The sequence below is a fragment of the Trachurus japonicus genome, chromosome 16, assembly GCF_045865225.1.
Source record: "Trachurus japonicus isolate A0001 chromosome 16, Traja_1.0".
Taxonomy (NCBI): Eukaryota; Metazoa; Chordata; class Actinopteri; order Carangiformes; family Carangidae; genus Trachurus; species Trachurus japonicus.
The window spans coordinates 3,580,454-3,594,238 of record NC_140922.1 but is presented as its reverse complement, the minus strand read 5'-3'; the positions used below and the strand labels follow the sequence as shown (position 1 = coordinate 3,594,238).

The 13,785-nt window shown below is 44.0% G+C and overlaps 1 protein-coding gene across 3 annotated transcripts in view; it reads right to left on the bottom strand.

Moving 5' to 3' along the window:
* Nucleotides 1-8,100: 8,100 nt before the first annotated feature.
* The window catches only part of sema6cb (semaphorin 6Cb), a 257,350-nt gene continuing 251,665 nt past the window's right edge, over nucleotides 8,101-13,785 (bottom strand). For 2 of the 3 annotated variants that reach the window (XM_085803466.1, XM_085803467.1), the window contains exon 21: nucleotides 9,816-12,273. In XM_085803466.1, coding sequence (XP_085659592.1) covers nucleotides 10,937-12,273 — 1,337 coding nt within the window. In that variant the 3' untranslated portion in view covers nucleotides 9,816-10,936. Of the gene's footprint in view, nucleotides 12,274-13,785 lie in introns of all 3 variants that reach the window. The other variant, XM_085803468.1, reaches the window with a different exon arrangement.

Here is a 13,785-nt window from a genome sequence, read left to right as displayed (position 1 = left end):
TTACCCTGTTTCCCTTTTCTCTCTCTCTGTTTTTTTTTGGACATCAGGAGTGCAGACGAGGTCAAAGTCAATAACTGGATTAGAGATCAAAACATTCTGTTGGAGAACATTGATGACCACATTAACTTTCACAAGACATAACAAATCAGAGAAACAGCGAGGTAAAAATGTCAGACCTACTTGTTTTTGTTTTCTTTAGCTCCAGACAACAGAGGAGTCTTCAAGCTCTCAGGCTGTAGTTCACAATGAATCATGGGAAAAGAATCAAATCCTTTTTTATTCCTGATGAGTACAGCTCCACATTACAGGCTGATTTTTGAGCTTGTTCAACAATAAAAGAAAGCCAAAGATGTCTCTTTTCCCTTTGTGTGTTGTATATGGAGAGGAATAGACACAACACTGATGCTACAGAGCAGGTCAGGATCATGAGCTGCATTTTAATTCATGAGAATGAATTAGACGTTTATAGAGGCTGTGAGAGGCGAGTGGGAAAAAACATGTCAGGATTTCTTTTATTTATTCATGCCAAAGCCCTAAGAAAAAAGACCCTTCAAATTTACCAGAGATGTCTTTACTCCTTATATTTTCCTCCAGTTCTGCTCCTTCATTGATTAACATCACCGAGAACAGATTTGTGACTGTGTCCACTTCATTGCATTAACTTCATTTTCCGTTTTGATTAGACCTTGGAGTTTAATTGACACTCAGTAGTGTCAAGTTTTGATGAGAAACTGGACCCAAGGAGCGTAGTTTAGCTCAGTGGGTAGGTAGAGCAGGACCCCCATATGCAGAGGCTTTAGTCCTCACCGCAGCAGCCCCGGTTCAATTCCACTCGTGGCCCTTTGCTGCATGTCATTCCCCTCTCTGTCTTTCTACAGCTGTCGTATGAATTAAAGGCCTATAAGCCCAAAAATATACTTAAAAAACAAAAACGGTAAGGTGAAACTCAGTTTGCCATATCACGTAACATCTTTGTTGCAATAATGTTTAACTCATAAATGGATTTTTTATGTATCAGTTTGATTCAGATTTCTATTTGCGATTTGTAGAAGTGAAACCGTCACAGTATTTCCAGTGTCAACAATTTAGCAACGAGAGGAGAAGAAATTATAGCAGGGATAAAACCTTTTTTCTTTTCTCACCAACTTTGACTCCTTCCATCATAAATACACAAACAATAATAATATAAAAAACCCCAATAGGTTTCAAAGTTGTTTACAGTGCAGACACACGTCAATAATCTGAACTGAAACTGAAATCATAAGTGCAAAACCAACCTTTTCATGGATAAAGAAACCTAACAATGTAACCAAGAGATGAGAAACAAATGGGATGATAAATAATTGTTTTTTAGTGTGTCTTTAGTGTGGCTGATTTAAGACTCGGGTCAAAACCGACCCTAACACAAGAGATGGTGGCAGAAAGCTGACAAGAGGAAGGGTACAGTAAATTGAAGACAAGGGGTATCCTAACAAAAAAGGCCCAGGGGCCCACACCCAATAAATTAAAACCAACATTTTCATGGATAAGGACGCCCGACAATGTAACCAAGAGATGAAAAAAATTGGATGAAAAGAAAAATGTTTTTGGTGTATTTTACAGCCGATTTAAAACACAGGTCTAAACCGACCCTAACGAAAGAGATGGTAGCAGGAAGCTAACACAAGACGAAGGTTAAACACGAGCGGTGGTCCCACCACAGCGACCAGTGACTGCTACAGAGAGAAGACTCCAAGAGCATCTAGCATTTCACCTGAGTGACTCGACATGAATCATAGTGCAAAGACCGATTGTTTTCTGTTTTGAATTTAGCAAGTCTTCCCTGACAGCGAGATCAGCAGCTGTGAAGAACCGTTCAAAGGTGGACATGTCGAACGCAGCGTCTATAATTATGAAATGTGGGATTTGCTTATGTACAATACAAACTTGACCTTTAGCTTCATCACGTCCCACCTGAGCGCACACTGACACACACAAGTCCTACACAACAAATTACAGAGGCAATCCAGCATCTACAATGACATTTCCCCGTGCTGCCATCAGGCTTATTGACAAGAATCAAATAATGACTTTGGTGAGAGCTTATTTCCATCAGCGCTCATTCATCATCACCACCCTCCATGTGGAAACATGCAAACAGGCTTTGAGAAAAGCCCGACCTCTCTGGGACTACAGGCCATCCACTGGCGTTTTGTTGGAATCCAATAATTATGCTGCAGCTAATCGGCGTCCATTATCCAGCCAGGGTTCAACCTCCAACTGCAACAAACACATCCGTCCCTCAGTCGCCTCCTCTCAGAGCCGGGGAACACACACACACACAAACACAAACACAAACACACACATGATTATCTAATAGACTGCGGGGAGGATAATTGCATAAACTAATCGATACCACCTCATTAGGAGAACTGTTTCGACTAAAAGGTCAATCAGGCCACCCATCAGAGGCTTCCACTGTATATATTAAGAGGAGAACATCACTGTGTGTGCACCAACACAGGTTTATACAACAAGCCGTCCTACATCAGGACCACGCATCACACTGAGGGGCGCTACAGTCCTGAAGAGGCTCCTCAGAATGAGAAGACCTGAAATCTGTATTTCATTTCATCTCATTTCATTTTTGATTTATTCCATTCATGGTATACATACTACACATAGTTGCACATATTTACATTATGTACACATTGTCACCATGAATGAAAAGGAGCAGGATGAAGAAAGAATTATAGTACCTGCCCCTCTCTATTGTTATAATTGCATTGGCTTACTATCAACACCAATATTATACTCTATTTCAAAAAAATTAAAGATGATGAAACATAAAACAAACAAGCAAAATAGCAGTGGACACCACTCGTCTATCTTTTTTTCCCCTTCTTTTTCTCTTTCTCCTTCTTCTTTTTTTAAACATTTTCTTTAACTGAGATATACAACTTTTCAGTTCCTTACTTTGTGAATGCCATAGTTTTACACCTGCAACATAAATATACATTTGTTTTAAGTTTAGCCTTGCAAATGTATGTATGTTTAAAATCACACATAAATGTAGTTTATGTGTATAGAATTTACTACATCTGCAATGAAAGCACATATATAAAATAAAGATATGTAAAAAATTAACTATATTTAACTATCAATTACATGTACTGATGTATCCAAACATACGTATGTTTCTGTGGGACTATGTTTGTTTATATTGTACTGTAGACATAAATTACATCAATATGTATACAACTCATCACCAGTTAATATATGTTGATATTGTGAACAGTGGGTTCAAAAGACATGCAGCAGCATCATTTATCACATTATAGTTAAAGGTTGGCCTGGTCATGGTCGTATCCCTCCGCCCATCCAGGTCACATCCTGTTTATCCTGGCTGTATAAAATCTGAACTATTTATGCAAAAAAAAAAAAAAAAAAAAAATCATAATTCTGATGTAAAATCTTAAATTAAGGTTAAATATGTTTCTGAGATCAGGGAGGTTTCATCGTTGTGTCCAATTGAACATTTGCACTAAATATGAATAGTAAAATATAAGATACTATAAGAAATTCCTTGAAGGCGTAACAAAGATATTGTGCTCACAAGGCTGTGATCTGTGAGGTGACGGGCTTTGACCTTTGACCTTTGACCACCAGAATCTAATCAGTTCAGTCAAAATAAATGTTTCAGCAGTGTTTGTGTCCCCTGAATGCAAAACTGAGACTTAAGACATACGGATAGAAAACCCACTGAGCTCTTTGTGGTTTACGCAACATGTTGGTAAATGTCCTCTCTATTGTCAAATGACACATGTACAGTTTTGTAATGTGTGTGAACCCAACCGACTCTTTAAAGTCTTCTGCTGGTTTTAGATTGTCAGTCTGAAGTGAACAGCCTCCACCAGCGAACCTTCACGCTTCACAAATGTCTCTCCACACGACCCTGAACCTCCTGGCTGTTTGCTCACCGTTGGGGTGCGTTCACAACATGACTCTTTATTATCACTTATGTAATAGCCTGAGTGGAGTCTGTTAGTCAGTCTGACTCAGCAGTTGGATGCAGTTGTTCTTGTAAACACTGTCGAGTTTTGTTTGTTAGACTGGTAAGAAAGACACTTTTCACTCAGCATACTGTAGATGCAGACAATGTGAAACACTCGACCAGGACTTGAGTGGACCAGCTGCCGACAGTAGGACAACAGCTTTAGTCTCTGCAGTGTCAACTTCATAGTTTTATGCCTGGATAAAACTGGAACTCAATTCTTCTTTGCTGCTCTAAAACAGAAGCTTACACAGGAAGTTGTCTGGTAACTGTTTTACTAGTGTTATGTTAGCTTAGCACTGTTACCACTGTATAGCTTTGTATGTATTCTTCCGCTTTGTTTTCCCGCTGTCTGGCCATAGGTCATAGGTCATAGCCAGATTGAGCCTTGTGAATGTAATTTCTCAGTAATACTATGAGGGAACTTCTTCAAATTTGGTCCAAACCTGCTCCACGTCCCCTGAAGGACGACCTGATTAGATTTTGATGGTCAGAGGTTAAGGTCAAAGGACCCTCAGATAATACACACATTACATTTTTTATCCTACATGTCTGGATAAACAGGATGCAACCGGGACTAATCTGACATGCAGAGAAATAACATCTCTCTCTAACAAAAAAATACTGGAGACCCGCAATGGTGAATCTTACACGGGATTGTTGCAGTGAATGCTTTTGTGTCAGTGTTAAATCCTGCAGTCTTAGATAAGTGTCCTTTTTGTTCTGTCGGAGAGACTATATTATATTTCACTGTTTGGTGCATTGTCTGAGGCTATCGTCTCTTTTTGGAGCACTTTGCACGTTTTTGCTGTCCTTAAAGGAGCAGTTTACAGAACAAATGTTCATTTTTGGCTTCTCGTATGGTAAGAACAACAAGAAGAAAGGTGGATTGTTGAATGTCCTTTTTGGACAGCAGGCCAAGTTCGCAATTTATCTAAGTAGAATGGAAAAGTTGGACAGAGGGCAGAGGTGTGATTGTTTACAAATTTTCAAGAGTTTGGTTAAAGCGCGAGTTACGTTGGAATACAGATATTATGTTAAAGTGGAGGATGTGGGAACTTTTCAGAATGTGTGGGATTACGAGGGAGAACTCCTTTCTTTAAATGAACTAGAAATTACTCTTGTTGACGTGTTAATTTAATTTGTTGTTGCGTTATGTCGTGCCCTAGTGGTCCCATTAGGGGCCACTAGGGCGTTGACTTGCTGTTCTGGTAAGCAACCGGATCCAGGGCGAGAGAGACAGGCCTTTCCGTCAAAATAAAAGCACCAAGCTAATAAAATGCGGTGAAACTCTTTAATTTAAGGAATATAATTTACAAGAAAGTCCCCGAGCCATTAAATTAACCTTTTGCTTTTATTGTATTACAAGTTAATGTCTATCTTATAAGTTTTATGTTGGTGAATTTGGTGATTTCCGGATCCGCTAGAAGACGGGAACCAGTATGCAGACAAAATTCAGAGTTAACAGACACTAGGCTCTTCGCCTCTCTGAAGAGCCTGGTGACGCGAGGCTAGTCGTGCTCTGTCGTTGTACAGTTTGTGGTGTGATGGTACATCCATTTTATGTGAACAAATGATTGAAAACCCAATTCTCTCAGGGGCGTCGAGTGGCGCAGTAGGTTGAGCAGGTGCATATATATATATATATATATACAGTATATATATATAGCTTTGTTTTAGTTTATGTGATGTCATATCAGATCAATAGTGAGTATTGGCTGATGCGATGCAGACCTTCAGGAATCTCTAACTCTAACTGTCCCCCTAACTGCCCAAGCTCCTTGCCTTTAACTGCTGAATAAAAGATGCAAGAGCTCTTCTGACTCGACTACATGCTGTCCAAATAAATTCCTGCCTGGGATTACATGTTCATAGACAGTGTAACACCTCAAACACACATCCTGCATCAAACATGACTCACCACATCAAAATTGCAGAAGCTCCTGACTGTGGAAGAGCATGTGTGTCATTTAGTTTTTTATTTATTTATTTTTTTCTCATTCTTCTCCTCCCTTTAGAAAATGAGAGGATTTGAACGGAGAGGATCTGCAGGAACCTGGGGGCCCTTCATCATGAACAAAGCCACAACAGCTAATTAGGTTTTTACTCATCTCATGTATTAAAGAATCATGTGTTGGCGTGCTCACCTACACATGGATGGTGATGTGACAAACACACGAGGAAGGAGTTTTTAATTCTCCAGTGACAGTGTTGACATTATTACACACCATGTAGTGCACTGTGGATCTGTGCTTGACGAGTCGCTGCAGGTTGTGTGGAGGGTGAAGGAGATAAAAGAACCAGCTGTGGTGCAGTGAAGACTCAGACAGCCTGTAGCTGCTGCCAGGCTGCTGCAGCCTGGAAATGCAATGTGTTGCTAGTGCTTTATTATACAAGCTGCTTCATAATAACCCACCAATTATTGTCTGGAAAGAGCTGAAGAGCTGTAATTTCAAACTAATTATAGAAAAGCACAGGCAAAGGTCAAGTAAATATTTATTGTTAATGTTTTTTCATTGGAAACTTTATTCTAAATGCCCTAGTTTCACTCTACTTCAGTAACATTATCATTAACAACAGTAATATTTTATTTGATCAGTAAATTGAGAGCCATAGGTGATACTAACCAAATGCACAGACCTGTAAAATAAAGTTTTACAAATATTTATCATATTTCTTTTTCGGAACTGAAACATGAAAACGCTACAGAAGCAGTAGTTCAGGTGAGATCATGGACTTAAAGGGATAGTTCACCCAAAATTGAAATTTCACTCATTATCTACTCACCCTCATGTCAACTAAGGTTATCCGTGGCTTCTCTGAGTTACAGGGGGTCTCGGCATAGCAGCGCATGTCCATATAACGGTTGCAAATGGATACCAACTGTCTTCGTAACAAAAAGACACACCAAAAAACATCCAAATACCTCCTCCAAATATGACGAACCGGGAAGAGGAGCTTCGAGAAGCTTCCGCTACAAACAAGAAAAATAGACTTATTTAATTTTTTTCGGGACAATTTCGCATTTTGGGGCTTCAATACAAGACGGACATTACATACGAGCAGCATGGAGGTATTTGGATGTTTTTTGGTGTGTCTTTTTGTTACAAAGATAGTTGGTATCCATTTGTAACCGTTATATGGACATGCACTGCTATGCTGAGACCCCCTGTAAATCAGAGAAGCCACGGAGGACTCTGAAACTTCTCCCAACCCTTAGTCGACATGAGGGCGAGTAGATAGTGAAATTTCAATTTTGGGTGAACTATCCCTTTAAAATAAAAATCTGCTTCCATGCTGACTTTTAGAACATTAGCCAAGTGGATCAGTCTCTTTCTTTTAATTATCTAATATTTCCGCCTGATTAAAAAGGTGGATTCAAGTATTTCTTGTGTTTATGGAACAGTTTTGGTAGCCACACAGACCCCCCGTCCCTGCTCTCAGGAGGGAGAACTGACGACTAAATACATTCGTTAAACTCACAAAAACTGTGATTTGTCAGAAAACACCTGGCAGAGTGTACAGCTCATCCGGCGCAGGTCGTCTTCTTTGTCTCACGCTGCTGGTCTGAGCTGAGCTGTGATTGGTTCGTTGCTGACCCCTGTGTAGTGAAACAATGAACATATTGGCTCTGCAGGTGCAATCAATGCTTTTCTTCTTTCTTCCACTTTGAGGAAAAAGCACTAAGTGCAGGGATTTAATTGATACTGATCTTTTATAAAAGCAGCATATCACTCAGAGCATCAATGTGTTTCCTTCAGTGAAACCTTGTTAAAACATTCCCTGGATCTCCACCAGAGAATAAATCACTGGGAGCTTGGCTGGCGTCCGGACGATCCAGCATCTGAACATTTGTTGGTGTGTTGTTGGAGACAAACAAGTGGGACAGAAGACAACGTGTCCTCGGTGGGGCTGGCTTTGACCAGCTGAGACTGTTGGTTGTTGTTCTGAGCTGCAGTTCATCGTGTGGCTGCTGCTGTTGTCGTGTTTGTGCGTTCACCCCCTCGTGCATCACCCAGTAATTCCCCATTGATCATTCTGACACATTCACCAGTGAGACACTTGCATCGTATTTTCATTTTATTCCTAGTATAAGAGACATACAATGGTATTCTGTGAGACCAAATTCAGAGTAATTCAAGAGGTGTAGCCTGAAAATCAAACAGGAAAAAACAACAACATAATACTGAATCAATGAGACCCCGCCCAGATAGTATGTATTTACACTAAATCAAATACTGATAGAGCTTTTAGAGGCGAGGCGCTCCCTCTCCCAACAATCTGTCACCGGCAGATTCAAACTAAAGAAACACACTCTTCAAACACACCAGCTGACACAATTCCTCTTGTCAAACGTCACGGGCGCGACCTCACGTCAGGTTGGATGTTTTTGTGTTGTGTTGTTTGAAAGGCTGCCTTTCTGTTCCTTATAACCAACCTGCTGGTCAAGCCATGTCTTCCTTCATTGACTGGAGCTGGAGTATGAATGGTAAACTTTAACATCGGGTCAAATGAGCTCTGGGAAATTTTGATCAATAAGACACTACTTTCAGATACAGTAAATAGCGCAGTGCTGTTTTCACAGAAATTGATCACGGTTCCAGTCGACCGCGGCCGGAGCGACTCTGCTGAAAAGTGCAGCGTCCTGAAGGCGTGGTCACTCGGAGGCAGCGCCGACCGGCATGGCCATCCCTGAGGGGAACACTCTCCCCGCCCCCCACCCCAGCGGATGTTCGGCAGCGTGGCCGCCTGGGACCGATCGCTTCCCCTGGTATCGATCCAAGAGACAATCTCAGCTTGTCGGATCACAGTTCATTGCACTTCTCCACGTTTCAACATGTTTCCTAGACAGAGACTTTGTCTCCACTCCCGTTTGTCTGCTTCCCGACACCTGGTGACACAGGTGAGTCAAAGCCCACAGCAGTAACCATTGTAGAAGTCTCAAGTCTTCACTCCTCAAAACAACAGCCAAACACATTATTTGTCTCTACTATTTCCTCTAATAAAAACTAAAAAAAACAAAACTATTTCCTGACATTCAGAACTGCAGCAGAATACTCTTACTTACTCCCTCCACCAGTTAGATGTGACTTCTACAATGGTTACAGATCTGTAGGGGATAATTGAAGAGGAACTGTGAACTGCTCCTTAAGAAACCCAAACAGATGCTAACGCTACTGCTAAAAGAACAACAAAAGTTAACAATGGCACCAAGAGGGAAAAGTGACACCCAGTGGAAAGTGACAAAAATACGGAGGCAGTCGGACCTGAATGTCTGCAGTCGTAGGCTGAGTACTTGCTTTTCCCCCAAAAAAACAAAAAAACAAAACATCTGCAGGCTCACACTTCAGGGATGCTGTAGAACAAAACTAAACAAAGCGAAATGAAGGGTTTCATTCCAAAACACTGTATCCATCAAAAAAATAAAAATAAAAATAGACAATTTGAAAAATAATCCGTGGTAAAAAAAAAAAAGGAAAAAAGAAAAGGCTCAATATACTCAAGATATAACATAAAATATGATTCTATAGTAAGTATTACAATCATATTCACAGTTACCAGTTTATCAGAACAGGTGACAACTTCTTAAATGACAAATATCTCATTCTGGAATGAAACTCTTCAAATATACATTAGATACTGTATGACACATACCGACGACCATAGAAAATGAAACACCTACAATATACTGTAGCATAGTAGCCGTCCGAGCCCCTTGCATTAACCCCTACCCCCCATGTCACACACTATTATTAAATAAGGCACACATTTACACATACAGTTAAAATTTGGCTAGTAATTATTCCTTTATTTACAACCAATAGCCACAAAGTTAATAATTAGAATAATTGCAGTCCGTTCTATGTTTGATGTCTGTTGTCGTGACGCCGGGCGGCATGGGGCGCGTTTGTCTCGTCCTCTTTGGGTCCGAAAATATTTCAGAGCGTAAAGTTTAGTTTATTTCCATTGCGGGGGATGTTCGACCCGCTGGATTCTGTGGAGCACCAATCTTATAGAAACATTCTCGAGGAACTTAAATGGACCCGATCGCGTCACGTCTGACCTGACGTCTGCTGGGGCGGGAAAAAGAAAAAAAAAAGGGAGAAAAGACGAGTATAGCTGCTTTGTTGAAGTTTTTCCTCTCGTTTGTCGACTCCAACCAATTTGGTTCATTGTTTTTCAGCCAACTGATGACGAGCCGTGTTGATGAAGTGCATGATTTTTTTGGGGGGGGAGGGGTCGTTTGATATGCCCAAAGATGAAAGAGTATAGTAAGGCAAAGACATAACTACTTTCAGGGGGATTTTGCTGACTTTTCACCACAGGTTACATATACTGCATATGTATATGTATACATATACGGTGTGGATATAAACACACATATATATACACACACATGCATAATATAAACACATTCGGGGGTGGGGTGGGTGGGGACTGGTTGCCAACACTACATCAGAAAAAAGCAAAAGCCTGAATCTAAGCATCGCAGGAGCCTCCGGGCTTTTCACTGTTCAAGATGACTGATGTGGAAAAGTTCCTCCCATATCGACGCGTCCAACAACTAAGTTGCATTGTAAATCCACACTGAGGACATTGGCAGCCTAATATAAGGAGGTGGCGTCACGTCACCCAAAGTCTGCAGGTCTAAAATAAGCGAGTAGCTGAGCAATACCAATATGGTACAAAGATATTCGCTGGACAAAAAGAAGGGAAAAACAAGTTTGGTTGAGGCTTTTTCGTCCACGGTGACACTGGTTGCCACGCGGCCGGTCGGCGGTGTTTCCTTGTGAAGATGCGCAACCTCCAACCCACTGCATTTCTTCAGAGCGAAGGTCCTGTGAGAAGACACACGGTGAGGGGGGACTCCCTCTCTAGTCCAGGAGTCTAAGTCCACCTCCCTCAGTAGTTGAACTTGCCCTGCTGGCTGACCGGGGACGTGGCGGGTATGAACAGGGGCTTGGGGGGGACGTCGGGTTTGAGGGAGGTGGCCCGGCGGACGATAGCGCCCCGGTGCGGCACCTCCTGCTCCCCGTTGTAGCTGTGCTGGCGCGTCAGGTAGCCGCTGGGGATGAGGGGGTAGTGGACCTCGCAGGCGCTGCCCGTCGAGTTCATCCGGGCCAGGAGGGGGGGCGGCTGGTGCTGGTGCGGCCCGCCGTTTCGTTGGCTGAAGCTGTGCTGGCGGGGGATCATCCCTCCTCCGCCTCCGCCGGGCATCTTGGCGGCGGCGGCGATCAGCGAGTGCCTCTGGGAGGAGTGCCTCCTCTCCAGGGTGGACTGGTGGTGCGGGGGGATGTCGGGCGGGACGTCCATGCGTCGGGTGAGGCTGTCTCGGGGCAGAGTGGACGAGCTGTAGTAAGGGGCCGATTCTGTCTCTGGGATCTGAGGCTGGATGCGGTTGGCGAAGGCTAGCTGGCCTCCGCCGCCGCTGGCCATCAGACCCGACGGGCTCATGAGCTGGGAGCTCTTGCTGCCACTGCCGCTGCTGGCCTCGTGGATGTGCTTCAGCAGCTCGTCCAGCGACGTCACCTCCATCACCTTCTGTGAGTAGCCCGGGTAAGGCTGCTGGGACAGCACGCGCTCCACGTTGTGGATCTTGCGCTCCTCTGGGTGGAGGTGGCCCCCGACCAGCGGCTGCCCGTTGGACAGGCCATGGCCGTAGGGGAAGACGGGCTGGTGGAGCAGGGCCGAGCTGGGCCTGGAGCCCATGCTGTGAGACTTTGGTTCTTTGGCGTTGTTGCAGTTCTGGTTCTTCTCCCACTGATTCTTGAAGGCCTTCATGCTCTTGATGGGCAGCTCCGGGGTGGAGTCCGGCGTGGGCAGCCCGGAGAGCTCGGCGGAATGGTGGTGGAGGTGGTGATGGTGGTGGTGGGGGTGAACCAGGTCTCCCATCGTCATCCCATGGTGGCCGTTCCGTCTGGGCGGGTGGTGCTCCTTGCTGTTGGCGAAGAAGGAGTTGTAGATCTTCGGGGACGACACCTCCATCTTTTCGTCCTTGCCCTGGCTGTCCAGGAGCCCGTTGAGCTTGGCCAGGCTGCGGAGGGACAGGGCGTGGGGGATGGGGGCCTCGGGGTCTTTGGACAGCTTCTTGGTCTTGTGACCCGTGTGGTTACAGTAGCAGGAGACCAGGAAGCCGGAGAGGAAGGCCCCGAGGACGAAGGCCACCAGAACGCAGGCGATCAGGAGCGTGTAGTGGACGCTATGGTTGGGCTTGTCCAGCTCCGGCGGCCGCCTCACACCTTCAGGAGAGAAAAAAAGATGGAGAAAAGGTGCTTGAGTTGGAGTCAGAAGAAAACACAAACACACACATTTTCAAGAGCTAATATAGGTCAAGTAGCAGCTGGGACAGACAGGTTGTGTTTACAGGGGCTTCGCCATGTGGGGAACAGCATGGGAGAGGTGTTTGAACTAAGCTCTTGGCTTCCTTTCTTTCCACTGTTAATAGATCAATACAGCCTTTCTTTCTAAGACCTGTGCTTTCCCCTCAGACCGAGAGAGAGGCCAAGAGTTCCCCAGTCAGAGAGAAATCAACTCTGAAATGAGTTAGAGCTTTAAATATTGATGGGAGCACAGCAGCAGGAACCCGATGTCATTTTCACAGACTTTGCTTTCCAACGCTGGGATCAGGGGCGAGAGCACCTGGTGTGATGAACGAGCCAAAAATAACAGGTCGATCCGGCGAGCTCACCGAGTGTGGCGCCTTTCGACAACCACCGGCTCAAATGAGGTTGTCAAATTCTTTTCAAAATGAAGCCGAGGGGACGGTCTGTGCAGCAGCGCACAGAAAGAAAAAAAAAAAGAAAAAACACACACAAGGTTGCTCAGCCGAGGTAAATCTACCATGCAAATGTCCTTGGGTGTTGTGACCCCGGCTGCTGTGTTTGCCTAATGGCGTGAAAGGCAGCGACGATAAGAGGAGTGAAACCTGCCACCTCTCGTAATCAGAGCTCATTTGCAAGAGGCTGCTGCCATCTGTGGTGTCAGAGCCTCCTCTCCGCCCTTAATAGCAATTTCTGTGAAACTGATTAGTCTGTGCAGCAGGACGACCGAGCTGCACCGAGGAGAGAGGGAGGGGGAAATTAAAAAAAATGCAGGTGTTTCAAACAAGTTGAATTCAGCAGGAGCTGGGTTGAGGGATGAAAACGGGGAATGATGATGTGTAAATCAGGCCTGATGATGGTTTATGAGACGTTCAGAGGGATGTTGATGATGATGATGATGAGGCTGATGACTGGTGGACTGTCAGGGAGATCAGCTGAATGATTCTGTGGCATTAGAGCAGATTTTAATCTTTGCTCTGAACAGAAGTGACAGACGTGACGGACTGACGGCTCTGTGTTCCGGAATACTCCTCCTATGTCAGCAGCACCGACAGAAAGTCATCTCCACCAGTTCTGCACACATAAAGTCTATACTGTGTAATTTTCTGGGAAACAATTATGGGTAAATTCACCAGATGGGGGAATCTCTGCCTTTGCTTTTTGCCTGAGCACCGTCGGGGTTTTCTGCAGGGAAACCACAAACAACCCAAATCCTTCAGATCTAATGAAATCCTCCAGCCCCTCTGAGACGGGCATCTCTGAAGGATTTCATCTCAGTGAAGAGGAGGGTGTGAATAAAAACCTCCTGACTCACTGAGGCCTGGGTGAACATTATTAAAGGTAATGAGTGTGTGTTAAAGGGGCCAAAAAGAGCCGCTCCTCGCTGTTTGCATGTGATTAGAGGCAAATATTAGGGGATATTAAAAAGAG